The sequence below is a fragment of the Nymphaea colorata genome, chromosome 5, assembly GCF_008831285.2.
Source record: "Nymphaea colorata isolate Beijing-Zhang1983 chromosome 5, ASM883128v2, whole genome shotgun sequence".
Lineage (NCBI taxonomy): Eukaryota > Viridiplantae > Streptophyta > Magnoliopsida > Nymphaeales > Nymphaeaceae > Nymphaea > Nymphaea colorata.
In genome coordinates this window covers 19,130,275-19,158,236 of record NC_045142.1, presented here as the reverse complement: position 1 = coordinate 19,158,236, position 27,962 = coordinate 19,130,275, and the positions used below count along the sequence as shown (strand labels likewise).

General features: G+C 39.9%; 1 protein-coding gene across 1 annotated transcript; it reads left to right on the top strand.

The window, feature by feature from the left end:
- The first annotated feature begins 822 nt into the window (after window positions 1-822).
- Window positions 823-27,792, top strand: LOC116253974 (uncharacterized). The gene is made up of 6 exons (XM_031628980.2): window positions 823-1,204; window positions 5,896-6,277; window positions 15,029-15,225; window positions 15,323-15,464; window positions 27,087-27,246; window positions 27,357-27,792. Exons 1-6 carry the CDS (start codon window positions 1,140-1,142, stop codon window positions 27,380-27,382), a joined length of 972 nt encoding a protein of 323 aa, XP_031484840.1. The 5' UTR covers window positions 823-1,139; the 3' UTR covers window positions 27,383-27,792.
- The last annotated feature ends 170 nt before the right edge of the window (window positions 27,793-27,962 follow it).

Genomic DNA, 27,962 nt, shown 5'->3' with positions numbered 1-27,962 from the left:
TGCTCAACGATTGGTAGCTTGCTAGCCTCTGCCTGTGGCTGCATGTTTTGCTCATCCGATGGCAACTTCCTGGCTACCATCGAAGGCCAACACCTTTGCTCCTCTAGCTTCATCTCAACTTCATCCAAGTGATTTCTGCTAGGATATTTACCACCACCGCACCACTTTACACTTGTGCCGCCATTACTTGACTAGCGGCTGCGGACTTGCTCACTAGAACTAGTGGAATTTGCTTTTCTTGGTAAGATGCCGGCAGTGTATTAGTTTTTGATGACGACAACGAGCACCCTTGCATCGGTGGCTGCTTTTGGGCTTCATCAACAAGATTTTTGGCGGACCTCTATTCCTCTGATTGCTTTTGAGTTTCATCAATAAGATTGCTGCTAGGATATTCATCCACTTAACCAGTTGGCAATAGAATTTGCTTCTTCTGCACCTTAGATGATGGTGGTGCTAATGTCCATCGTATTAGAATCTACCCCATAGTAATCCGCTGGTAGCCAATGTCTTGCTTTCATGCCTCGGATCTTGCATCCATTGTCCTCATCAACAATGGCCACCTTCTTGATCTTGGAGGATTCATCTTCATGTTGGCAGACTAAGGGCACCTTACCGTCTCCTTCACTTTCTTTGTCAAGTACTATGGCGAGTAACATGTAAAAAACATGCAAAATCAACACCATATACGAGCAGACAAAAAGAAAATCTCACCAAAGTTGCTGATGGAAATATTTATATTGCGTTCATTGGAAACTTTAACTAAGTTTGAAATGGCCACTAGCCGACATTCTGGCCTCTGCTTCCTTCAGCTGGTCATCACATCGTTGTGCCACTTGAACGAGGTTATTGGGCACCCCAAAGCCACGATGACTCGAGCGATCAGGGGCAGAATTGTCTTCCAACTACTGCGAAACCTGAGAAATAGCGGGATCGATGGCGAGTGGAATCGTCCTACCCAGTCTTCTCCCGACGTAGTGTGGTGTTGAACTCTGTCGGTGAATAGCATGATGCGTCCATTCTAATAGAAGACGACACCTCCCCGTTTCTCGGAAGTGCTACATAGAGAGACACAGGCCCATAATAGTTGACCGAGGGAGAAAGAAATTGCTGCAACTGTGGTTGGTGGGTTGGGGAGCGGCATGGCGGTGGAGGCGGAAGCGTCTCCAAAACTTAATCTCTCGCAGACGGACATCAACTGGGACAGGTTCTCTGTCTCTCTTTCGCTGTTTTATGGTGTGTGTGTGTTCTACGCGGTAGCAACTGACTTTGCCTTCTCTGTCTTGGAAATGTTTGTGTTTAACTGCTTGCCGTCATTCGCTATTCTAGTTTCATTTTCCCCCGTTTTTGAGCACCGGAAAACTCGTGTGATGCTGTTTGCCTACTATCAAAGTTCATGACCTTCTTTTTTCTGGCCAAGTAAGGAAAAAGAAATATCTCTACCATGGATGATGGATACGAATTATGATCTCCTCTTTTGTCCATTTTTGATTTCTATAGTTGGTGATGTTGGTCAGGAAGTGCTTTTGTTACCCCCGCTCCTGGCATGACGACCTATCCTATAAAGGCGCTTGCATATTTCCAATATCTATAGACATGAATTATACCAAAATATAAATTTATGAAATTCCAAAATTTTCTTTGCGTTTCCTCTTTTAGATTCATCACCTCAACAGGGTGCCTTAACTTCAAGGCCTTCAAAGTCCCCATACGTCTATAGGTAAATGAAGAGACACTGAAAAATTCGGATGGTTTGAGCACTATTAACTGCTGGCCTAAACCTCTATGTGCTGGCACTTTGACCTGTCAAAATATAAGATATTAAACAAAATCTTATATTTTAGTACTACTAAATAACTTTATTCATCTTAAAACTTCATTCATGAAAAGAAAAGTTCGATCTGTAGATTTTCATTCTGATCCTTCTCTTCTTTCACTTTTTACTGAATTCTTTCTCTAATTGTTGTAGTCATGTTCGACTCTATCACACATTAAAGGAAGCTTGCTTCTCAATAGTTGGGCTCCCATTACTGGAGGACCTGCTGTCGCTCATGGAATCCTCTGACTGATGACTATGAGACTCTGTTTTAATCGTGTTGCATCATTAGGAGCCTAATGTTGGCACATTTGACATCCAAACAAGGCCACACAGTAAATAGCCTGAGCATATATTGGAAGTTTCAAAATCTTTCTTTCTTCTCAGTACCCATTGGGTAGCGCTTGGAGGTGGCCATCATTAGAGGCTTGCTCTTTTGACTGTGTCACAATTCTCTTAATTTAGCTTAACCTGTCAAATTTCATATTGAAAGGCATTTCTTATAAAAGTGTCCAATAAATATGATTAGAATAAATTGGTATCCATGACATTGTTTCTATGGCAGTATCCAGAGTAAAATTTTAAAGTGCATAATTGTATGGGTCAGACCAACAATTGGATACCTAACTTAAAAAAAGCTGCAATTTTAAAAAATTTTTAAAATACAAAAATCATGGAAAGCCAGAAAAATAAAGAAAAATGCCATTCCCAAAGAAAATTCAAGAGAAACATGTCATTGTAAGAATGACAAAGCAAGCAAATTAATAATCATTAGTTTTCCATGCATGATGCATCAGTGAAACTTAAAGTTTTAGACATGAACAAGTATACTTATTCAAAACATGAAATATCCAATTATCATTTATCATAATCATCATCATCACTTTTTTTTCCTTCATTTTCCTTTTCAAATTCCAAGTCATCTTAATGTATGCAGGTTCCTCATAATTTATTGTTCTTCCTCAATATTGATCTATTCTACATCTTTCTCTTGGAATATAGCAGTAGTTCTTCAGCCCATGCATTCAGTTCATCAAGGTGCTTCGTGCTTATAGGAGCAACTTGTTCTTTATTTTCTTGTTGATGTTTTCTCCTGTTGTTTAAACAAGTGAAAAAAATAACTAACACATATCATAGAACAAGTATATATTAATTTATTAATTCGTAACAGAAGTATATATTAGTTTACTAAGTCTGTCTCAATTGCATATAATGTCAAACATGAATAAGGTTATTCAACCTCTTCTTCAATCTAGTTCTCTTTTTGATGTAGCTTTGTCGAAAGACACTCCAATTCCTTTCATATTCACTTGGACTGCATGTATGATAGAGGACTTCAATTGCAAATTTAAGGTTTGGGCAATCACTCCCATACCTATCCCTCCACATACCTAAAATCAAATGAAACAATATGGAAAACAAAAAATGAACAAAAGATAATTATAAAGGATGAATGACTAAACAATCAGTTTATTTACAAAATACCTAAATACATTGATATCATGTTCCAAGTAGCCACATGTCTTCTCATGTCACCTGGGCATAATTGATTGTTTTCATCAATGAATGGAATATTGCATGTCAAGCTCAAGACCTAATATCTCATGTAGTCTAATAGGTCTTCATTCACTTTTCAATGCAAGATTTAGACAATATCCCTTTGTGTAAAGGCCATAATGAAGTCGGTCAGTCCACTTTTCATCTATAGTATGCCAGATAGGCCTCTATACTTTTCTTTGAGATGCTCTATGATGGCTTTTCTTTATCCTTTGTACATATATAATCTGATGTTTGCTGGATTTTGTTGGGTGGCTACAAACTAAAAGATCCATTGTTGAAAAGCACCATAGGTTATTTCTAAAAGCATCATGACCCATCGCTGCACCATATACTGTCACTAATGCTCTTGTAGTGATTATGTTTCAGTGGCAGATTTTTAATTTTTAGTCATCCGGCAGATTCGATAGGCATTGCCCAGGTTCTGCCTTATGTTTTTAACATTGCTAAGTAAAACTTTGCAAGTATAACCAAGAGATGTCTAATCCAAGCACTGATGTGATGGAAGCTGTTACATTATTTTTCATCCCCATACTTGATCTTGCAACTTCCCTTTGCTTTCTATGGCCCCATGCAACTAAGTTTCAACCACTGACACATATATCACTAGTTTTTTGAAAATCTCATGATATTTACGAGAAAAACAAGTACAATGAAAATATCGGGAAAATCTTGGAAAAATGAATATCCAGTGAGTATATCGTGATTTTTTTTGCGACTATTAGTTTCTCGTTTAGTTATTCTTTTCTAACTTTTAGAGTTTTTATTATTTTTTTAATTTACTGTGATTTTTGCTGAGAAAGAACTGTTTCGCTGAAAAATACCCCAAAAAATCTTGCCGATATTTTCCTGAGAATGATATTTGTGGCAATGGCTTCCACCAGCAAATTCACAATAACTAGATTTTCACATGATTTCATCAGTATCTCTGGTCCTATTTATCATGCGGATATGCCATTAAAGTCAACACATCTTATTTTTCTTCCTCTTCTTATGCACCAAACTATCTTCTATAGTGCCTTCTAAATATCTCAACATGCTCTTCACAATCTCCATGTGAATAGTCCTTGGCTCTTGAATGTTTTGCATCAATTGGTTAAGTACAAAAGGTATATCCAAGTTGGCAAAAGTCAGATCTTGAATCATAGAATGGAACATATCTTGTACAATCTCTACATTATCTTCCCATCGTTATTGCTCTTCTAATGAATTGGAGTTGTGTGGCCACAAGCTTGCAGTATTCCATTGCTCTTGGTAAGCAAATCATGAGTATATCTATGTTTATTCATTCTCCCTGTTCAATCTCAACTCCAAGAAAACATTTCAACTTTGCAAGATTCTCATTTGAAATTGTTTGCTGAGGAGAAATTTAATCTCTTGAATATGGTCCTTTGAATTCCCTATAATTATCATATCATCCAGAAATAGAAGAAATGTTGTACAACCTTCCTTTCTATAAACAGAGAATCATCAACGATATGAATGCATAAACCATGTATTCAAACTTTTAGGGGAAAAGTTTTCCAACGATGAATTTGAGGCTTGCTTCAACCAATAAATAGTTCTACTTCGTCTTACATACACAAACATTAGGATCAACTTGAGCATCTCCAATTGGTGTACCATATACAATTTTTATAGTACCATGCAAAATGAATTTTTTACATCAATGTGGTCTAATTACCAACAATAATCAACAAGTAATGATGAAATATCTCATCGTAGTTTAAACCACACTATTGAGTGAACTTTTGACACAAGCATTGTGTTATTCCACTATCACAGATACTGCAAGATTTAAAAAAATCTTGCAATATTCACGAGAAAAACTAGTAAAAATAGAAAATGGAAAATCTTGGCAAAAATGGGAATTCACAATTTTTGTGCAGTTTTTTTTTTTTTGCTTTTTTATTCCGCGATTATTAGTTTGCCATTTTATTTTCTTTATTTTTTAGGTTTTATTATTTTCCTAAATTTGCCAAGATTTTTTCCTAAGTTTTATTGAGCAAAACAACTTTTCCCAAAAAATACCCAAGACTCGCCGGTATTTTCCTGAGAACAATATTTGTGACAATGCTTTATTCCTCTTTGCGCTTCCATTAGGCCTATATTTTATTTTATGAACCCATTTTAGGACAACTACATCTTAGCGAATGGTTTCCCTACCATCTTCCATATTTTGCATTTGTGTAAAAGTGCTATGTCTTCATTTCACTATGTCTTATTCAATGGTCTCCCTACAATCTTCCATGTTTTGCGTTTATGTAAAGCTGTTATCTCTTCATTTCATTGCTTCACTCCATCTTACATGGCAAGCATGAGGAAAATATTTTGGGTTCTACTTGTTCAGAATTTTTGCAGAAAAGGATTGGGGATCCAAAGTGAAAGTCTTATAACTGACCCACTTGTCCACAGGATGAGATATATGTGATGACCTTCTCAGTGACAGTTACTTTGGCTTCTGATTCTTGGGATTCAATCAAAATACATGAACTTACATTTTGTTTTCTGGTCATGATTTATAGGTTGGATAAGACAAGGTTTCATGTTATTGGCGCTGTCCTTTTCACCATTCAGTCAGCCTTTCTTCATCCAATAGCAGTTGTGAAGACTAGATTGCAGGTTGCTGGTTCTGGTTTTGATCACATGCATGGCTTTTCTCTATTTCAAAATATTTTGAAGAACGATGGGGTTCGTGGAGTTTTCAGAGGTTTTGGCACAGCTGCCATTGGATCAATGCCCGGTCGAGTGTTGTACTTAACATCCCTTGAAGTTTCGAAGAATTTGGTATTGAGATCCATCAATGACTCAGATATGCCTGAGGCAACCCGGATCGCTTTGGCAAATGGTGTAGCAGGTTTGGTGTCCAATCTAGTTTCAGGTGCATATTTTGTGCCTTTAGATGTGGTGAGCTTTTTTCTTATTTCATTCTTTGTATAATAATCTATTGGAAATCTCCAGATCTCTTTCAATGATGAGTTTATGTGAAATATATAGTTACTACATTATTAGTTCCAGTGCTACAGATGCGAAAATGCTATAATTTTAATGTGTTTCTGTAATGGATAACCATGTTATGCTTGTTATCTGCCAATATTTTGGATATTGTATGTATGAGGGCACCATCGTACATATGATGAACCAGGGCGTTAAATGTCAGTAATAGAAACCATATCTCAGAGTATCTCATAGGATATGTACTAAAAGATATAAATATATTTTGTTGTATGTTCCTGTGTGTAATATATATATATATATATATTGATATGTACTAAAAGATAGAAATATAATCTTTTTGTTGTATGTTCCTGTGTGTAATATATATATATATGTATGTGTGTGTGTGTGTGTGTGTGTGTGTGTATGTTCCTGTGTATAATATATGTATATATGTGTGTGTGTGTTTTGTTCTGTTCTTTTTTTTTTTTTTGGTTGACTGTTAAACTGTTGAGCTCCCAATGGCTAGTTCTACTGTCAGCTGAACTAGCTTTTGGGTCTTCAAAGGTTTGTCTTCTTCAGCCTATGTGTCTCCCTCATTTCTCTTTGTTGTATATGTACGTCATTGATGTACACAAATTATAATTCATGGTTTCATATTAAATTATGTTATAATACGAGAGTTTTATTCTATCTTTAGTATTTCAAATGTGAGATTAGAGTGTTTTAGTTTAGTCTTTTGTGACTAGGCTCGTTCGTGCTCTAGTAGTTTGTGATTAGGATCTTTCTTTGAACCTTGTGTTCTTCTAGAATTTTGCTGGTTTCTATTTCATTACATACGATTAAATCTTGGCTACTAAGGGCTGCATGCTTGCTGCGGATAGCCTTGTTGCTGCATTTGTAAGTCTGTGATCATCTTGATTCTTTGTGTTAGTGTCCAGGTTTCGGTTGTAGAATCGGGTCTGGATTGGGTCTACTGGGCTGACCCAGAAAAATGTCTTTAAATAACGGAATTGGGAGGGTGCAAGGGGGTTATTGATGTAACAGAGAATTTCCTCTGATGAGGGTCAATCTAACTAAGTTAGGGCAGTGTGTGTTTGGGTGAGTATTTCTGATAGCAGGTGGAAGTTAGCAGGCGGTGGCTAACACTTTGATTCTTTAAGAGTTTTATAAAGAAGGTTCTGATAAGATTCTTCTTCCGTAAGTGTGATTCAAAATGGCTGAAATGGAACCCATGCTTGTTATCTCATTCAATCCAAATGATTCCAATTACATGATGCAGCCCGGTACTATGAAGAAACATTTTCATAGCAAAAGATTTTGGGGTTTGTAAGTGGTGCCAAATGGGAAGGTTAAACCCATCAAACAAAATAAAGAAAAATCTCTATATTTTTCTTTTTGGCCTAAGATCGAAGTTTGAACATGTTAAAGTTTTCTAGAGTCAATTTGAGTCTTTGTGAAATATTAGAAAGTGTTCAAGGGTCTACTTATTGTTTTCTTATATTTTAGTGGACTGAAATTGTAAATATGTAGTCAACACCCTAATCTCTTTTAATATGAGATTAAGGTTACGTGAATGCAATATGAAAGTTTTCTCTCTCTCTCTCTCTCTCTCTCTCATGTCCCTTTCTTCCTCCAATATTGAACATGGTATCAGAGCAACAGACCTAGGGCTGTGCGATCTAGGGTTTCACGCCTAGGGTTTCTGTTGTTTACAAAACAAGCAAGTTGATTGTTTGGTGGAATGAGGCTAATCACGTACAAAACAAGCAAGTTGATTGTTTGGTGGAAAGGGGCTAATCACGTTTAACATGTAGAAACGTGATCAGCACCCTTGTGTTGCTATTGCCGTGGAAGACAGAGAAACGTTGATGAAGTTGCTGCCTGAAAGAAGATGGTGGATCTGATCAGGATGTATCAGATATGAGTTTTTGTTGCCGTGGAAGAATATCTATGTCGCTCAGATCTGATTTTCTGCTGCCGTGGAAGAAAACCTATGACGTTATGTATCAAATCTGCCCTAAAGAGATCTGATTTTTTTTCTGCTGTGGAAGACAATCTGTGACGTGATACATCAGATCTGCCTTTTTTTTTGTTGTCGCTGCATAAGGTCGTGTGGGGCAGAGTTAATCTGCTGGTTGTGGGTATAGTGTGACGTGAGATGTTGTTGTGTGTGGAGTCATGTTGCTGGTTGAAGATGCAGTTTGACTTGAGGAGCAATATTTGCAAATCGTGAATGTGAAATCAGTAAAGTGAGGCTTTGTGAGGTGTGAGCTACTGCTAATGGAGTAGCAGCAGTCTTTTGTCGTTGGGTGAAGAAGTTTCAGTCATCAGATCTGACCTTTGTTGCCTTGGAAGAAGTTCTTAGACGTTCAGATCTGTCTAGTCGTGTGGTGCTTGGTGGATTTCCACAGGCAAAGGTATGTCGTGGTAGCAAGTTTCAGTCTTTTCTCTGCAGTGTTGAAGTGAGACAATTTTTTTTTTCTTTGCTGTCAAACCTGTGCTTGTTTGCTGCCTATTATCGACATCTGAAAGTGTTGCCTGCTTTCAATGTCTGAAAATAGTCTGCTATTTTTGTGTTTGTGTTCAACCTGATGCACATCATTTGGTTGTGGTCTGTGTGTTCAAGTACAATTTTTTTTATGGCTGACGGTAGTAGGTCAGAAGGGTCTTCTTCATCTACTGCAACTTTGTCACAGTCTACACATGCTATGGTTGAGTCTCCTACCTGTTCTCCTATATCTCCATCGTATTATCTCAACTTAAGCAAGAAATAATATGATCTGGTTCTTGCTCAGAAATCTACTCCTGCCTCAACCAGCATAGGTGCTATAGACTCGGTTCTCTCTGTTGGTGCCCTTACCAGTGGCCCAAGTATGATTTGGATGATTTACTCAGGAGCATCTAGGCATTGTTGTAATCAGCCACAGATGTTTTTATCATTTACCAGGTTCACTACACCACAGCACGTCAGGTTGGCTGATGGCAAGTTGTCCCCTATTCTGATCCATAGTGATATCTATCTCACACCTTTTGGCACCATTACACGTGCTATATGCTCCTCAATTTCCTGTTAACCTGTTATTTGTTAAGCGATTGGCTAAAAATTTACAGTGTAGAGTCATTTTTGATCTTGGTTCATGTTCTTTTCAGGATTTACAAATTGGGAAGATGATTGGTGGCGGCCATGAAAGGGAGGGGCTCTATTTTCTCTCTGTCCCTGTAGATGTTGCTGCATCCTCTTTCACGTCGAAGCCTTCTTCTTTGCATTGGCATCTCAGACTGGGTCATCCTTTTGTGTCCAAGCTTCGTCACATTTTTCCATATATTCCTGCGTCAGTCATTCTTATGTGATGCATGCCAGTTAGGCAAGCATACACGTAGTAGTTTCCCTTCAAGTCAGAGTCCATCGAGTCAAAGTCCCTTTGATCTTCTGCATGTTGATGTTTGGGGTCCACGTCGTGTTTCCTGTCGTTCACGTTTCTGGTATTTCCTTGTCTTGGTTGATGATTTTACTAGAGTCAGTTGAGTATTTTTGTTACGGGACAGGTTTGAAGTCATCTATATTCTTCAGAAATTTGTCAATGAAATAAAAATTCAGTTTGGTGTTGTAAAAAATATTCGCACTGATAATGCTCTTGAATTTAAATCTTCAGTTCTACTCTAATTTTATGCCAATCATGGGATTCGACCACAATATACATGTCCCCACACATCCCAACAAAATGGTGTTCCTGAACGCAAACAACGACAACTTCTAAATGTGGCCCGTACCCTCATGTTGCACACTCATATGCCTGCCTATTTTTGGGGTGATGCTATTCTTACCGCATGTTATCTCACCAACAGATTGCCCTCGTCTGCCATCCAAGAACGCATCCCCATTCAAATACTATATCCAGATCGACCATTATTTCATATACCTCCCAAAGTATTTGGATGCACTTGTTTTGCACACATCTTGGGCCCAAACAAAAACAAACTTGCTGCCCAAGCTGTCAAATGTATGTTCATTGGATATTCTGCCAATCAAAAAGGCTATCGATGCTTTGATCCCCATACCAAGAAAGAGATTGTCAGTGCAGATGTTACATTCTTTGAGTCTCGTCCTTATTTTTCCGCTCCAAGTACCACTGTGTCTGAGCTTCCTGCGTCTGTTCCTTTTTCTAATCCCCCAGTGTCACTTGAGTCGATCCCGTCCTCTCCACCATTGTCAGGTGATCGTTTTTTTGACTCCAATAGTCTATACCCAGTGTCAAGGTCCCTCTCCTAACCGCCCACCAACGTATTCTCATGAGGTAATTTCTAATGATAAGACTGACTCAGGAAGAAATGATGACTATTCTGCAGATGATCTCCTATTGCTATTTGCAAGGGCCAGCGACAGTGCACAAGGCATCCGATTTCTAACTCGGTTTCTATGGATCATTTGAGCACAAGTTTGGTGCAGTTTGATCGAGCTATGGCTAGTCATACTATTCCGACCTCTCACCACCAAACTTTATTAGATTCACGATGGAAGCACGCTGTGCATGAAAAATGAATGCTCTTTTTTCTAGGGAGACTTGGGTCTTGGTAGATCTACTGTTTAGGGCTGCACACGAGCCGAGTCGAGCTCGAGTTTGCCCAGCTCGAGCTCGAACTCGACTCGGCTCAAAGAGCTCGAGCTCGAACTCGACTCGAACTCGAGTCGAGCTGCCTAACACAAGCTCGAGCTCGACTCGCTTAACTCGTTTACTGCATCTACGCCACAAAACTCTTCTTGCTCCTTCCTTTTAACTCGATTAACTCGTTTCTTGCATCTGTGTGTTTTTCAACCATCTACTTCTCTGCATGTGAACAGGAAAACCTATTTCTCGTTGTAATCAAACACATAATCATACCCTTTATTTTGTCACATACATCATCAATGCAACATAGTTCAACAAAAAACTCGAAAAAACTCACAGAAGAAGAAGGGGCTATGCCACGAAGCAGTAGAGAGAAAGAGAAGGAGAGCGAGAAGACCTGTAAACCTTGTGGAAGGGGAAAGGAGGAGGTAGCAAACAATCCCTCAAGAGCAGTGAATGCGTGCGTTGATGGCGTCTGAGGCAGCAGCAGCGAGAGAAGGGGAAAGGCGACGGATGCGTCTGATTTCTGGCGGGTTTCATTTGGGCAAAATCAATTGGGAGGAGGAAGAAGAAGAAGAACAACATGGAGAAGAAAAAAGGAAGGCCGAAGGGGTAGCTGGTGTGAAGGCAGGAGCAGGAGGTGCAGCAAGAGCGAGAGGGACCACTAATGCGTTTGAGGCAGCAATAACGAGAGAAGGGGAAAGGCGACGGATGTGTCTGAGGAAGTAGCGGCGGCCGACAAGAGAAGGCAGCAGCAACGGAAGAGAGAGAGCAGTTGGAAGACAGCAAGTGGCCTTAGGTCGTGGTCGACGGAAGAGGGAAGACAACAAGGGAGAGAGCAGACGGGAAGAAGGAAGAGTGAACAAAAAGAAGAAAGAGTGAAGACCGAATGGGAAGAGAAAAAAGTTTTTACCCTAAACCGGTGAACCGGTTTCACGATCCTGTTTATCCAATTTAATCGATTTAATATAACGAGTCGAGTTGAGTTTAAACGAGTCGAGTTCTTGCAACTCGAACTCGACTCGTTTATTGATACGAGTTTAACTTTCAGCTTGAACTCGACTCGTTTATAAATGAGTCGAGCTCGAGCCGAGCTTTTTCGAGCGAGTTCGAGTCGAGCCCGAGTTGGCTCGACTCATTGTGCAGATTGTGATGTTGTCCGTTCCAAATGGGTATTCACAATCAAATATCATTCTGATGGGTCTGTAGAGCGATTCAAAGCTCGTCGTGTGGCTAAAGGCTACACCCAGACTTATGGGGTGGACTTCTTCGAGTCGTTTTCGCCTGTGGCACGGTTATGTACTATTTGCCTAATTATATCTCTCGCAATTCAGTAGGATTGACCCCTTTTTCAGCTTGATGTGAAAAATGCATTTTTATATGGTGATCTCTCTGAAACAATCTATATGCAACAACCACCTCGTTTTGAACGACAGGGGGAGTGTTCTAAGGTATGCAAACTAAAAAAGGCTATCTATGGACTTAAACAAAGTCCCCGTGCATGGTTTCATAAGCTAAGTGAGGTTGTCTCTAAATGTGGATTTCAAAGATCCCAGCTTGATCACTCGTTGTTTATCAAGCGAGGGACTTTTGATATAGTGATATTGATTGTATATGTTGATGATATTGTTCTCACTGGAGAAAGTACTCAAGAGATAGCTCAGATAAAGGAGTTCTTACAGAAACACTTTGTCACAAAAGATCTTGGTCAACTTCGATATTTCCTTGGTATTGAAGTGGCTCGTAGTAGTAAAGGGATTGTGATGTCTCAAAGGAAATATGTTCTTGATCTTCTGCAAGGAAACTGGGTTATTGAGAGCCAAACCTGCTACACTTCCTATGAATCCTCGAATTCATATGCATGATGATGAATCAGAGGCTGTTGACTCTCGTTCTTACAGATCTTTGATAAGGAAACTTTTATATTTGACCATTGCTCGTCCAGACATCAGCTTTGCTATAAATAAGCTTAGTCAATTCATGGAGAAACCTCGGAAAGTTCATTGGGAGGCTGCTTTAATGGCGATAAAATACTTGAAATCAGCCCCAAGAAAGGGGTTATGGTTCAAAAAAGGAGAATATGTGAACATAGAAGCATATAGTGATGCTGATTATGCAGGGTTAGTAAATGATAGGAGATCTACTACAGGTTTTTGCATCTTTATTGGCGGGAATCTTATTCCTTGGAGGAGCAAGAAACCGAATGTGGTTGCTAGATCGAGTGCTGAGTCTGAATATAGAGCTATGGCTCAAACGGCGGCTGAAATGTCATGGGTCAAATCAGTGCTTCTAGAATTGGAAATTTCAGTGAAACTTCCTATGAAGATGTATTGTGATAACAAAGCAACTACCTACATTGCAAATAACCTGTCTTTTATGAAAGGACGAAACACATTGAAGTGGATTGCCATTATGTTCGAGACTTGGTACAAGGAGTCATTAGCAATATCCACGTTTCCTCTGAAGATCAAGCATCTGATATGTTTACTATGGCGCTTCCCATTGGAGGTTTCTTGAGAGCATGTAACAAGCTGCGCATGAGGAGTGTTAAAGTTTTTTAGAGTCAATTTGAGTCTTTTTGAAATATTAGAAAGTGGACAAGGCTCTACTTATTGTTTTCTTATATTTTAGTGGACTGAAATTGTAAATATGTAGTCAACACCCTAATCTCTTTTAATATGAGATTAGAGTTACGTGAATGCAATCTGAAAGTTTCCTCTCTCTCTCTCTCTCTCTCTCACGTCCCTTTCTTCCTCCAATATTGAACAGAACAAGTTAGGACTTCAATCATTTATAGATTCTCAATGCATTTTTTCGAGGAAACTCCTCAAGTATGCCAAGAAGAAACATGTCTACATATGGTGAAAAAAGTTAAAAACATTTTTTCTGTCTCAAGACCCGATGACTATGTGATGACATGTAGACCTCCATACTCTTAGAACAAACAAAACTGAGGGAGGAAGAAGAAACATTTTTTGTCATTTTGGCAAGAACTGGGACATAAAAAGCTTAGATTGTCCCAAATTCAAGAAGAAAGTGGCATTATGGAGAATGAAGCCAAGAGCGCTGGTCCTAAAGTAAGCATGGGCTGTAACCAAAACCAAAGGGAAGACAATATACCTTTTTTTTTTTTTTTTTTTTTCTGAACCACACAAAATAAGTTGAAGGTGTTGAAGAAGAAAGTGAAGTTGAGGAACAAGAGGGAGAAGAGACACATGTCTCTCTAGGCTGGAGCTCTAAGGAGAGCTCATCCTTTTCCTTTTCTCCTTTAAAAAGGAGTGGGAGCTGTCACACAGGTATGGACGTGGGTCAGCGGTTCGAGAAAAACTTGGGTGCACATACAGCAGGGGTATATGTATATATATATATAGAAAAACTTGGGTGCACATACGGCAGGGGTATATATATATATATATATATATATATGATGCAAAAATTATCCAAAAACAACAACATTAGCAATTAATTCACAAGCTATCATAATATCAACAAATATAGTTCTCTGGTTCTCAATAAAATCTTGAGAATTCAAAAGTTAAGAGATATATGAAAAGTAGTAATAAATTATGCAATCATGTGTTTCCTAGAATTTTTCTGGTAAAATCAGTTAGGTTCTCCGATGCTTTGGCTCTAAATGAGTGGCTCCAGGTGTTACTATGCAGTTGTTAAATCTGTGCATGTTCCGACAGCTTGGATTAAATCACTTGGTGAAGCATTTTAGGCTTTTAGCTTTCCAATCTTCTTGGGTTTTCCCCTATTGTTCCTCTGGGTCTGGGGGACCAAGCACAAGTAGATTCTGGACTGATGAGTTTGCCTCATTGGGAAGTTTGTTGAAAGAAATGCTCTGCTGGCACTTGTTTCCTTTGAAAGTTTTGTTGAATAAATAGCTCTTCTACACATGCTTTTCTGATGTAGTGTTAAACCTTGAAAGAGTAAGTGTTTCTTATATTATTTAAATCCTGGAATGAAAAAAATTCATGAATGGGTAGTTTGTATTTTTCCTAGACATGGTTAACTATCAAAATCTTTCTTTTCTTTCTGTTTTGTGCAGGTCTTTCGTCCATCACTTATAAATTTGATGCACTTGCTTCCTGGATTTAATATTTTGCAGGTTTGCCAGCGACTAATGGTGCAAGGACTTCCTGGAACCATACCATGTAGTGGTCCATTTGATGTTATCCGAAAAGTGCTGAATGCTGAGGGCTTCCGTGGATTATATAGAGGTTTTGGAATGACAATTGTTACCTACTCTCCTGCATCAGCATTATGGTGGGGTGCGTATGGCGCGGCACAACATGTCATCTGGAGGTATCTTCTGGTTTCATGGTTGTCAGTTTTCTATTTTGGATCCCTCCTTAGAAGTATTCTGGTTGACATTATTATCTGTTTACATAACCTGATTTAGGAGCTTGGGGTACCAAAATGATGGAGGGAAAAGCCCATCTCATTTAGAGATGGTCACAGTTCAGGCAGCAGCAGGAACAATGGCTGGTGCCTGCTCATCAGTTCTTACAACTCCATTGGATACGATAAAGACAAGGCTTCAGGTGCTTCTTTTGCTTTATTTTATGTGACTGATTAAGTGCCTTAGCTGAAGAAACAATTTGTAGTATCTTTGCATAGTGGCAAACTTGGCAACCTAAATCGGAACTTGTCCAAGTTGTCCAACTTCAATCCTTTCCAAGTCAGAACGTTTACATGTTTCCATTTTCACATTCAACCATGCCAACGCAGAGATAGACTGAGTTATTCAAGCTGGTCACTCTCAATATCAATGAATAATAATGATAATAATAATACAATAATTTTTCTTCATATTAGTGTTATTATCATTATAGTTGTTATTTTTCTGTGTATGTCCACATCTATACAGAATGCATGATAAATATACACATGCTTAACTTTACTACTGCATACACACTTATACAGGAAAGTTCATATCCCAGACACCTCTTTTTTATGGCTTTGAAATGCTTTATCTATTTAATTTAACTTCGTAGCTATAATGTTCTAATTGATTTAATCAGCCAACTATATTAAAAATGACAGTTTACTGATAAAGGTGTTTTTTATGCAAGCAAATTGAATCTCATATTATGCCAAAAGCTTGATAGCAAAAAATCCTCTGAATTTTATTCAAACTAAAGTATTAACGGGGAGGAGATGATAAAGGTATCTATGCATCTAGAAATTATGTCAAAATAATGTCAAAATATGTTTTTTCGAGTGTCAATATTTTTCTGGGATGTAAACTGTTTCAGACTTCTCTGTTGTACATATACACACATGAGCAATTGGTATCTCCTAGACCGCCCATTTCTGAGACAAATCTAGGCACCTAGAAAGCCACACTTTGACTTAATCTATGCAAATATATGTATTTGCTATCTCTTGTTAGAAGCCATGTTCTGGTTTTAATACTTTTTTCTAAGAGAACTTGATTCTTTGATCATCAAGTTATGAATCATATGATGTAGGCTGTTCATTTTTTTGTGGATCAACCGTGTTTTGTACACTAGCAAACTGAATATCTTATATTATGCCAAAAGTTTGGCGGCCAAACATTCAAGCTTTTTGTCTTTTTGACTTCTATTGAACCATAATGTGGTTCATAACAAGGAAGAGATGATTAAGACATTTATATGTTTCAATTAGGTCAAAAAATCATGTCAAAGTATGTTCTGTAGGTGCTGATATTTTTCTGGGATATAAGCTGTTTGTGACTTCTCTATTATACGTATACAAACACGGGCAATTGGTATCTCTCAGCTTATGTCTTAAACAAATCTAGGTGCCTAAAAGCCATACTTTTGAGTGGTGGACATGATTTTGACTTAATCTATCAAACATATGTTTTTACCATAGGCACAAAGATCGGGATGTTTGCGAAAATATCATGATATTAACGAAAAATGAAAAAAAGGGAAAGATCATGATATTTTTGAAAAAAATTTAAAAATTTCATTTTTGTTTTCATTTTTTTTCAAGCTTTGTTTCCTTGTTTTATTTATTCTTGTTTTAGGTATTTAGTGTGACCTCGCAGATGCAATACAATGCTTATTAGTTAATCATTTTTATCATTGTAACTAGGTGAATTTTAGTGTCTTTTTTATTAGTTTCTCATTTTTTATTTGTATTTTATTTTAAATCTCCGAGATTTTCCTAAAAAAATAACTTCGCCAAAAAGTTTTAGACCCGAGAATGACATTTGTGGCTATGGTTTTTACTATCACTTGTTAAAGCATGTTTTTGGTTTCAATAAATTTTGGAAACCTTAATCGCTTGATAGTCAAGGTTTTGTTATGATGTAATTGTAGGTTGTTTGTCATTTGTTTGTCTAAGTAACAAATCAAATTATGAGTGTTGAAGCATTGAAAGAAGGGTCATAGGACCGGGTCTGGGTCCAGACCCGATCCAGTTTGTAGTCCTTGTTGGGCCTTACTTAAAGACTTGTAACCCTAATTTTTGAGAGTTAATGAAGTTTTAAGAGAGAGAGAGTGTCTGGCGGCTAGTGAGCACCGACCTCCTCACCCGTGGTTTTTTCTCCCTCTTGTTGAGGGTTTTCCACGTTACATTTGTTGTTCTTCTCACTTTTACCGTTTCTACATGGTATCAGAGCCAAACAGTTTCTGAGATCACTGTTCAGATTTGACAAAGAATCCTCGACTCTGTTTGGTGAAAGATTTCTGTCTCCGTGGAGTTCCGGTGGACCCCGACGAAGGTTGCTGTGCCCGACGGTGCACCTTCTGCGAGCATCGCCCGAGACTGCCGCTCGCCTTCTCTGCAGTCGTCAACACTCGGTGGAGTCTACCGTGGAGCTCCTCCGCTGCTGTCGCTGAAGGAACCTATGCCACGCCTGTTCCCACCGCCTCCTGCTGTTGCCACCATCTGCGTCTCTGTGACACTGTTGCCACCGATTTCGGTTGCTCTTTGCCGTTGGTTTCTGGCTGCAGCCCATCTCACGCTCGACGTTCTCCTTCGCCCGATGCTGTCGCGTCTGTCCTCGCCCGACGTTGTCGTGTTCCATGCTGGTTCCATGCGACAGCATCTTGCAGTGTCGCTGTGTTCATTAGCGCCGTCTGTGCTTTTCTGCGCTCTTCAGTTGTCGCCTTTGTCATAGGTTCTCCGTCAGCAAAGCCCTGCCCACTGTCGCCCGCTCCGCACAACCCTGCTCCGCTTGCACTGCCTTCATTGCTGATTGTCGTCTTGCCTTCATCATCAGTCCCGTAGTGTCCCGAAAAACAGAGGCACAGAAACACGATGGCCAGCCCTGCTCCCGTAGTGTCGCCACCTGCTGTTGCTCCGGTGCCACTGGTTGCCCTTGCTGCCGCCGGTATTCCTTGCTGCCGTCGGTGCCCTCTGTTGATGTCGATGCCTTCTTTTTTGTTGTTGCCAACTGGTTCGTGATCATGACAGCGTCTTCCTCCTCGACCGTCAACACTGATCAGACTGAAATCGGGGCTTATAGAACTGAGAGTGTTCCGGTTCAGGTCACTACCATTTGTCTTACCAAGGAAAACTATCTTAAGTGGTCTGCCGCCATCACTATGGGTATAGCTGGTCGAGGCCGTATTGCCTATGTGAATGAGAGCAAGGTTGAACCTGTTGCAAATTGTATGGCTTGGGATACTTGGTTCCTTGAGGACAACTAAGTGAAAACTTGGCTTGTAAATTCAGTGTCATCTGATATTCAATCTCTCATTCTTCGTAAGAAGACTGCGAGGGATATGTGGATTATTTTGGAACAAATGTATGGCCAGAAGAAGTGGAAGGTTCGTGTGTATCAACTGATGAAGGATGTGTATGCTCTGAGGCAAGGGGATCTTTCGGTCGCAGATTTCTATGCCGCACTAAAATCCAAATGGGAGGATCTTGACTACCATTTAGATGATACTTGAAACTGTCCTCAAGACCAGATTCGTGAACTTCGGGCTTATTTAAGTCAGATTGATGTCAATCAGGTCGAGACATCAGATGATACGAAGGCTAACCATGCTCTTGCTGCTTTAGGAGATAAAGGTAACTCTTGTGTGGAAGAATGGATTGTTGACAGTTGTGCTACTCACCATATGACGGGTAACCCTAAGTTGTTTCATGAGTATAAGCTGTCATCTGGAAAGACACGTGTCTATCTTGCAGATGATTCCTCCACCTTTGTGGCAGGAAAAGGAAGTCTGTTCTTGTTGAACAAATTTCATGTGCAAGGAGCATTACATGTTCCTCAACTTCCCTTAAATCTCTTGTCAGTTAGTAAACTTACTAAAAAGTTGAATTGTGAACTCATTTTTTCTGCAAATCGTTGTGTTTTGCAGGACTTGGTGATAGGGAAGATGATTGGGATTGGTTTGGCGTCTGAATGATTATACCGACTTTCCATTCGCGTGGCCACAACTCTTATGGCAGCGATCAGCAAGACAGAAAAGAGAAGAGAAGATTGTCTTCAGTCTTTTTTGTATTGGCATGAACGGCTTGGGCACATACCTTTTGGGATTTTAAAACAGTTGTTTCCCAACTTGTGTTCCAGTTTGAACTTATCTATGATTTCTTATGATGTATGTCAATTTGCCAACCATGTTAGGGCTTCGTACCCTATTTCTACTAGTTGTGTTAATGAAGCGTTTTCTTTGATTCACTCTGATGTGTGGGGGCCTTGGGAATTCATACTCGTCAATGTTTTCAGTATTTTATAACCTTTATTGATGACTTCTCCAGAACCACCTTTGCATACTTGTTAAAAGACCGTAGTGAGGTGTCTCATGTCATAGAGATATTCATTATGCTAGTGGAAACTCAATATGGTGGAGCTGTTAAGACTTTTCGGTCTGATAATGCACATGAGTTTATGTGTCAATCTGTTGAGGAATTCTTTCAAAAAAGGGGGATTGTTCATGAGACGTCTTGCAGTTATACCCCTCCACAAAACAGGGTGGCTCAGAGGAAAAATCGTCAGTTACTTAATGTCACCAGGGCCCTCTTGTTTCAGAGAAATCTTCTCAAACACTATTGGGGTGATGCTGTTCTCACTAGTGCATATCTGATCAATCGCATGCCTAGTCATGTGTTGAATGGACGGACTCCCCATTCTTTACTTCCGGGAAGTCGTCAACCTTTTCTCCTCCCCCCTCGAGTCGTTGGCTGTGTGTGTTTTATTCATGATCACAGTCACCATGTTAAAAAACTTGATCCACGATCCATTAAGAGTGTTTTTGTTGGGTATTCTCCTATTCAGAAAGGGTCCAGATGCCTTGATCCTACCACTGGTCGAGTTTATGTTACAAAGGATGTTACCTTTTTGGAACATGCCTCTTACTTATGTGAGAATCCTTTTCAGGGGGAGAAGTCTGTGTCTAGAGAAGAGTATTCTCAGAGTCAGGAGGTTCGATTTACAGATTTTTTTGGATTACAAACGAGAAGAACCTCTCATAGGTGTTGGTGAACATGAGAGGGAGGAAGGGTATTCAGAACCTCTCACAGTTGTTGATCAACATGAGAGGGAGGAAGGGTGTTCCACCGGGACTGAGAGAAAAGGCCATCACTTGTTTGGAAAGGTCTACTCTAGACGAGGTGTTCGTACAGATGAAGTGACTGGTGGTGCGAAGTCTACTTCCAATCCCAATGTTAGTCCTCCCCTGGATGAACCAAGTCATGCTTTGAAGACTCAGGATGAGGCTGAAAATGAAGATCTTCTCATTGCTTTGAGAAAGGGTGTTAGGTCATGTACTCAACACCCGATTGGTAATTTTGTATCTTATTCTAGACCGAGCAAGAATTATAAGTGTTTTATATCTTCTCTTTCTTTGGATGTGATTCACAGGACTGTTGCTGAAGCTCAAGGTGATTCCAAGTGGGTTGATGCGATGCAAGAAGAAATGGAAGCCATGAGAAAAAACATGACATGGAAAGTTGTAAAGATCCCTGAGGCAACTCACTTGGTTGGATCCAAGTGGGTCTACACCATCAAATACAAACCAGATGGAAGTGTTGAGAGATACAAAGCTCGTTTTGTGGCCAAGGGGTTTAGTCAGAAATATGGGATTGATTACTTGGAAACATTTGCTCCAGTTGCGAAAATGAAGACAGTTAGAGTTGTTATTTTCCTAGCTGTGATGAAGGAGTGGAGGATGTACCAACCGGATGTTAAGAATGCATTTCTCAATGGCGATCTCGAAGAGGAGGTGTATATGCGTATGCCCCCAGGATATGAAGAACCAGAAAAATGCTGTAAACTAAAAAAGGCTTTATATGGCCTCAAGCAATCGCCCAAAGCATGGTTCAAACGACTCAGACGAGTAATACAACATCATGGCTACAATCAAGGGAATGGAGACCACACTCTGTTTGTGAAGAGGAAAGAAGGGAAAGTCACTCTGTTACTTGTCTATGTGGATGACCTGATTGTTACAGGTGATGATAAGGATGAGATTACAAAGCTAAAAGTGTTGCTGGCTGCCGAATTTGATCTCAAGGATCTTGGTAAACTGAGGTGCTTTCTTGGTATTGAGATTGCTAGGTCCAGTACCGGCCTTGTGTTAAATCAACGGAAATACACACTAGATCTGTTGGAGGAGACCGGTAAGCTGGGGTGTAGACCAGCTTCTACTCTTCTTGATGCTGGGCACAAGTTGAGCCTTAGAGATGGGGAGTTGCTCTGTGAAGAAGCCAAAGGAAGATATCAATGTCTTGTTGGGAAGTTGATTTATCTTACCCTCACTCGACCAGATGTCACTTTTGCTGTGAATGTACTGAGTCAATTCATGCATGCCCCTACTGACACTTGAAGGCTGTGGACAGAATATTGTGCTACTTGAAGAGGAATCTTGACAAGGGGCTCTTATATGTGAAACAGGAGCCTGTTGAGATCGAAGGGTATTCCGATGCTGACTGGGCAGGTTGTGCTGATACTAGAAGGCCTACCTCAGGGTACTGTGTCTACTTGGGAGGAAACCTTGTTATCTGGAGAAGCAAGAGGCAAGATGTGTGTTCTCGATCTAGTGCAGAGGCTGAGTATAGAGTTATTGCTATGAGAGTGTCAGAGTTACTATAACTGAAAATATTACTAGCTGATATTGGGATAGAAATTGGAGGACTTATGAAGATGTATTGTGACAATAAGTCCACAATCAACCTAGCCAAGAACTCTGTAGTATGACTGAACAAAGCATGTTGAGATTGATCGCCACTTTATCCGTGAGAGGATTGATGCTAAAGAGTTAATCTTACCTTACATGAAGTCTAAAGACCAAACCGCTGATGTTCTGACTAAAGCTTTATCTTCAACCTCTTTTGAGAGAAATGTATCCAAGTTGGGCATGTTTGATATGTATGCCCAACTTGAGGAGGGGTGTTGAAGCATGTAAAGAAGGGTCATAGGACCGGGTCTGGGTCCAGACCCGATCCAGTTTGTAGTCCTTGTTGGGCCTTACTTAAAGACTTGTAACCCTAATTTCTGAGAGTTAATGAAGTTTTAAGAGAGAGAGTGTCTGGTGGCTAGTGAGCACCGACCTCCTCACCCGTGGTTTTTTTTCTCTCTTGTTGAGGGTTTTCCCCGTTACATCAGTTGTTCTTCTCGCTTTTACCGTTTCTACAATGAGAATTGTTAGTTTCAACATATACTCATGTGCATTGTCAGAGTGGAAGTTCTGGACAGAAGCTCAAAACTGAGTTTCCACAAGGATGATGGTCTCAATGACATTGGGCACTTCATTACGGTCCTTCAGCAAGTACACAAAGGTGTTATGAGAGTAATCATCTATAATGTAATAAAGTACTGAAAACCATGGCAAGAGGGAATTCCCGAAGGCCCCCACACGTCCGAATGGATGAAAGCAAATACTTTATTAGAACAACATATAGAAACAAGGTACGAAGCCCTAACATGTTTTGCTAGATGACATACATCACAAGATAACATGGTCATATCTAGACTGAAAAATAAGTCAGGAAACCGTTGTCTAAGCACTATGAATGGAAGATGTCTGAGTCTCTCATGTCAATGCAAGACAAGCTGAAAGAAGTCCTCTCTACTCTTCTTCGTCTTGTTAACTACCGTCATGAGAGCTGTAGCAACACACATGGGTAATCGATACTAAGGGAAGATCAGGAACATGTAAGGCATTATGAACCAAGAACTTGTTTAATAGTGGGAGGCTCCCTTTCCTAGCTACGAAGATAGATGAACTATCGACAAGAGAAACCCAATCCTTCCCAGAAGAGAGCTTATATTCACGAAAAACCTTAGAATTCCCAGTCATATGGTGCGTAGCACTACTATCAACAATCCACTCTCTTACACAAGAATTATCTTTTTCACTAGATATTGCAAGGTTGCGATTGACTTTCACATCATTTGATGACTCAGCCTGACTAGTATCAATGCGGCTCAGGTATGCACGAAGCTCACGGATCTGGTCGGCTGAGATTGTTGGTTTCCTCCCATCTGGATTTGCAATTTCAGAGATAGACGTCTTTCCACTATAAACTCTTCCACGACTATTTTTCTTCTCATGATGAAGATCCCAACAAAACTCAATGGTATGACCAAATTTCTTGCAGTGAGTACACTTTCGAGAGGGTCGGGGAGCCCCCAATAGGAGCTCGGCTAACAAGGGTGGATCACTCATTGCATGAGGAACGAGCCCCCTCCCTGTCATAACAAGACGTCGCTGTTCTTTAGTCTCAATGTGAGAATAGACATCTTCATGCTGGACATATCTTTTGAATTAAGGATTTGACTTCTAAGCCTTTGAAATCGTCATTCAACCAAACCAAGAACATTAACATCTTGTTCTTCCATTCCTTGGCCCAATACCGCATCTAGACTTGGGGACAATTCCAAGTAACATCAGAATAGTAGTCAAGTTCCTCCTATTTGGATTTTATTGCTGCATAAAAGTCAGCCACAGAAAGCTGGCCTTGCCATAGAGCATATACATCTTTTATCAGTTGATACACACATACATTCTTTTTCTTTTGACCATGCATATGTTCCAAGATAACCCACGTATCTCGGGCAGTCCTCTTACGAAGAATGAGAGGTTGGATATCAGAGCACACAAAGTTGATAATCCATGTTTTAACTTGGTTGTCCTCAAGAAACGACAAGTCCACGCCGGGCTAGCCTCAGGTGGTTCAGTCTTCTTCCCATTGACATAAGCAATTAGCCCCCAACCAGCAATTCTCATAGTAACGACAGTAGACCAACGCAAATAGTTATCCTTGATGCGTCAAATGGTAGTAACTTGAACAGGAATGTTCTCAGTTCTAGGGTTCCCGACATCCAACTGGTCCGTATAAACAAGTGTTTTCTTCGAATCTTCCATCTTGCTATAAAAAACCAGAAAAAAGACAGCAAAGAGACGTGCAGCCGATGCAGACCACGACAACAACTTAGACAACAAACAATAGCGGTAGTGGCAGAGGGCGACGGTGGAAGAGCTCCACGGCAGAGAGATCTGCACAAGTTGCAAGGAAGTGGCGGCAAAGGGAAGAACGAACTAGAAGAGCGAAAGGGTTTGGGCGATGGCAAAGGAGAGTGCAGTAGAAGAGGCGGGAAGGCGACACAATGCTTGGGACTGCAATTGCAGAGGCGAACGACGTAGTCTCAGGGTAGGCGACACCAAAAGAGGCTGGATGACCCTAGGGAAGGCAACAGAACTCAGGCGACAACAGCAGGAGCTCAGGTGACAACAATAGGGGCTCTTGCGACAATGGCAGGAGCTCAAGTGACAATAGTAAAAGCTCTCAAGCAACAACTGTAGGAGTTCAGGCAACAACAACAACGTCGAAGGTTCAAAACAGGGGTGATGAGCGACAACAACAGTGGGCGAATAAGTCTAGGTGCTCTCAAGCAACGACAACAGTAGCAAAGTTAGGCAACAGTGGTAACTTCGGAGCTTCACAACAGGGGTAACGAGCGACAGCAGAAAGGGCAACCTGCGACACAACAACATGTGACAACATGGAAGACGTAGGCAACAGTGGCAGGACAACTGCAGGTCAGGCGATAGCGAAAGAGTCCCAGCGACAACGATGGCAGTTGAGGACGGCGCCGTGTGCAGCAACCTAACAACGAAAAAAAAAAAAACGATACCGTACTAGGTGATTTGCCGGAAATCCCAAAATGCGGACAATGGCGGATGGCTGGCAACTGACGGAAAAAAAATTGGTCTCACGCACGATCAACACCAGCGACCACTGGATTCACGCCTAGAAGATAAGCTCAAAAGTTCGGCTCTGATACCATGTTGAACAGAAAAACACACAAAGAACACAAACGTAACGTGGAAAACCCTCAGCACAAGGAAAAAAACCATGGTGATAGGAGATGATTCCGGCACCCACTAGCTGCTGGTCACTCTCTCTCTTAATTCTCATTCATTTCTAAATTAGGGTTACACAGTTTACTTAAATAGGACTCAACATGGACTGCGGGTCGGATTGGGTCCAGGCGCTGATCCATTCATACAAAAACACATCAACAGGCAGTATCACAGTTAAATTGGGGGGGAGGGGGGTCTTTACTTGTAATAATGGGTCAGATCCCCTGTGGACCCAAATCATACTTATATCTACACTCTTACCTAAAGATTAGGCTACGCAAGGTTTAATGACATTAACATCTCGGTGAGAGGCTTACTGGCCTAACAAGAGTTGGGAGGTGCATGTGTTTTTCTATGTTTATCTGAGTCCAATTGCAGGATCCCACAGGTAGCTACCATCTTGCATTTGCATTCACACCCTGCATCTATGGGGAAAAAATGGTTATTGTTGCATTCAAGGAATATAAAATCACCATTCTCCGAAGTTTTGGATGCTTGCGGAGGCCATGGTTCCATCCAGTAAAAGCACCAGCAAGATTGCCCATCGTGTGTGTGTGTGTGTGTGTGTGTGTGTGTGTGTGTGAGAGAGAGAGAGAGAGAGAGAGAGAGAGAGAGAGAGAGAGGATTGTTTGCTATATTGTGGATTGGATATCCTAGTTTTTAAAACATATAGCTGTGTCAAAAAGCCTGGCAATTGATAAAAAGGAATAGTGAATTTATTTCTCACATCAGGATAAAACTGTTGCCTTCTAAGTCCTCTTTATATGTTTAGGGGAGATGATTCTTTGTATCATTTCTTGGTTGTTATGGATCGTACTATAGTTGGTTTTAAATAATTCTGAACAGCATGGATAGCCCAGTTATAGATGTTAATGGAAAAAGATCCACGTGCACATACCCTTCACAGAGACATGGGAAATGTGTAGGTCCGAGAACCTATATGATGCTGGTCTGTCCTTCCCTTCCTTGAAATTTGATTTCCATAAATACATGTCCACAAGTTCAACTGTATAGTCGTGAGCTTCATATCCAGACTCATGGAAATCAACATGAAAGTCATGTTCTTGGGTTGTATAGTTCGTAAGAGCGTAAATCAACAGCCTGAACCCTTTTAGCTTTTAAGACTTCACCAACATACACAAGAAACATAAATTTTATATAGATTCTTAAGCATAGCCATCAATACAATACTTCAATTTATATCAGCAAGGTTTTCTTTTTGATATTTGTCAGCAAAGTTGTCTTTCTTGGAAAAATGTTGGGAATTAAAATTAAAAAAATATATAAAATGGTAGACAAGCTATGAAGTTAAGAGTGTTGTATAATTTTCTTAAAAATATGTTGATCGTTTTAAAAATAACACACTAAATTAGATTAAAAGTATTTTTTTACAAAAGGAGAAAAATATCACAATAACATTCTTGAGAATAATTTGCTTGATAATTTGAAAACATCATCTTTTCATCAAAAACAGGTTCTGTTCTTTGGCAATAAAATAGATATTTTCAATGTTGCCTATGTCTTTCATTTTGTTTTTAAGTTTTTTGACATGATCACATCTTTTCAAGGAGATGCTCAAAAATATGAGTTGGTACGGCATGCACAAATTATTTATGCTCCTGCTCATTTCTCTAGTCACATGCACATGCCCCCCTACACATGCTTGTTTATGGGTGGAGTAAGTTCCTTTTGGTTCTGTTTACAGATAGGTAGAGCTGGTGACTATTTATTCTATTCAAAAGGGTTCTAAACAATATGTCTATTATGTTGATCTATTGAAATTGTTCACATGTTCTTTGATTCCTGTCTGAGTGGTTGTCCTGCTGCTGATATTGTTCCTTGGAAGTTAAGGTCATGGATAACTATGGTGTTGGAAGGCCATCGGTTGTTAAAACAGCCAATATACTTCTTAAAGAAGATGGTTGGAGAGGCTTTTATCGAGGGTTTGGACCTCGGTTTCTCAATATGTCATTATGGGGAACCACCATGATTGTGACTTACGAATGGATAAGTAAGTTTCCTGATTGTGCAGAGTTTCTGGAAAAATTGACTTTGCTAGTGTAGGATGTTTGAAATGCAAAATAATGACTCATGATATACATTTCTTCTTTGGTCCACCAGAGAGACTATCAGTGAAGCAGGATTGACTTCTGGTCTTAAAATTGCGCTGCATCAATTGAGTCGAAGAATCCAGCCCCTTACCTGGTTCTATTGGCCATGGACGGCTTCCTGGAAACAAGTACCCTTCAAGCATCTATCAACACGTATGATTGAAGGTGGTTTTCCCTTTGTTTTTGCTCCACCGGCCTTTACCATGTATTGATGTCCATTAGAAAAAAATTTGTGAAACTGATTATATTGTATTTAATCATAGAATCTAGTTCAGAGCCCATTCATGTGTAACTTGTCACTTCTACGTACTTTAATTCTGTGTAACTGGATTAGTTGCCAACTTGAACCTAAGCTTGGAGGGCAGTTGAGCAGAATTTGTATGAATCTCTGTGTCGTCCTGGAAAATGGATCAGCCAAAACTGAATTTAAAACTCCGTTAGGGATTTTCCGTGTGCTGCTGCATGATAATGTTGGTGTCCAAATTGGGGCGAACCAGAAATGATGTAATGCCAAAATAAACTCTCCGAGGCTACTTGCAGACCACGTCCAGTACAACAAGGTTAGAGAGTTCGTGCATAAATATATTGGCTACTGTAATGTTACTCCTGCATACTG

Excerpts from the sequence above, each read along its gene's own strand:
- LOC116253974 (XM_031628980.2), top strand. The coding sequence starts at position 1,140 with ATGGCGGTGGAGGCGGAAGCGTCTCCAAAACTTAATCTCTCGCAGACG. Across the intron at positions 1,205-5,895 it reads ACGGACATCAACTGGGACAG|GTTGGATAAGACAAGGTTTC; the intron begins GTTCTCTGTCTC and ends CATGATTTATAG. Across the intron at positions 27,247-27,356 it reads TGTGACTTACGAATGGATAA|AGAGACTATCAGTGAAGCAG; the intron begins GTAAGTTTCCTG and ends TTGGTCCACCAG.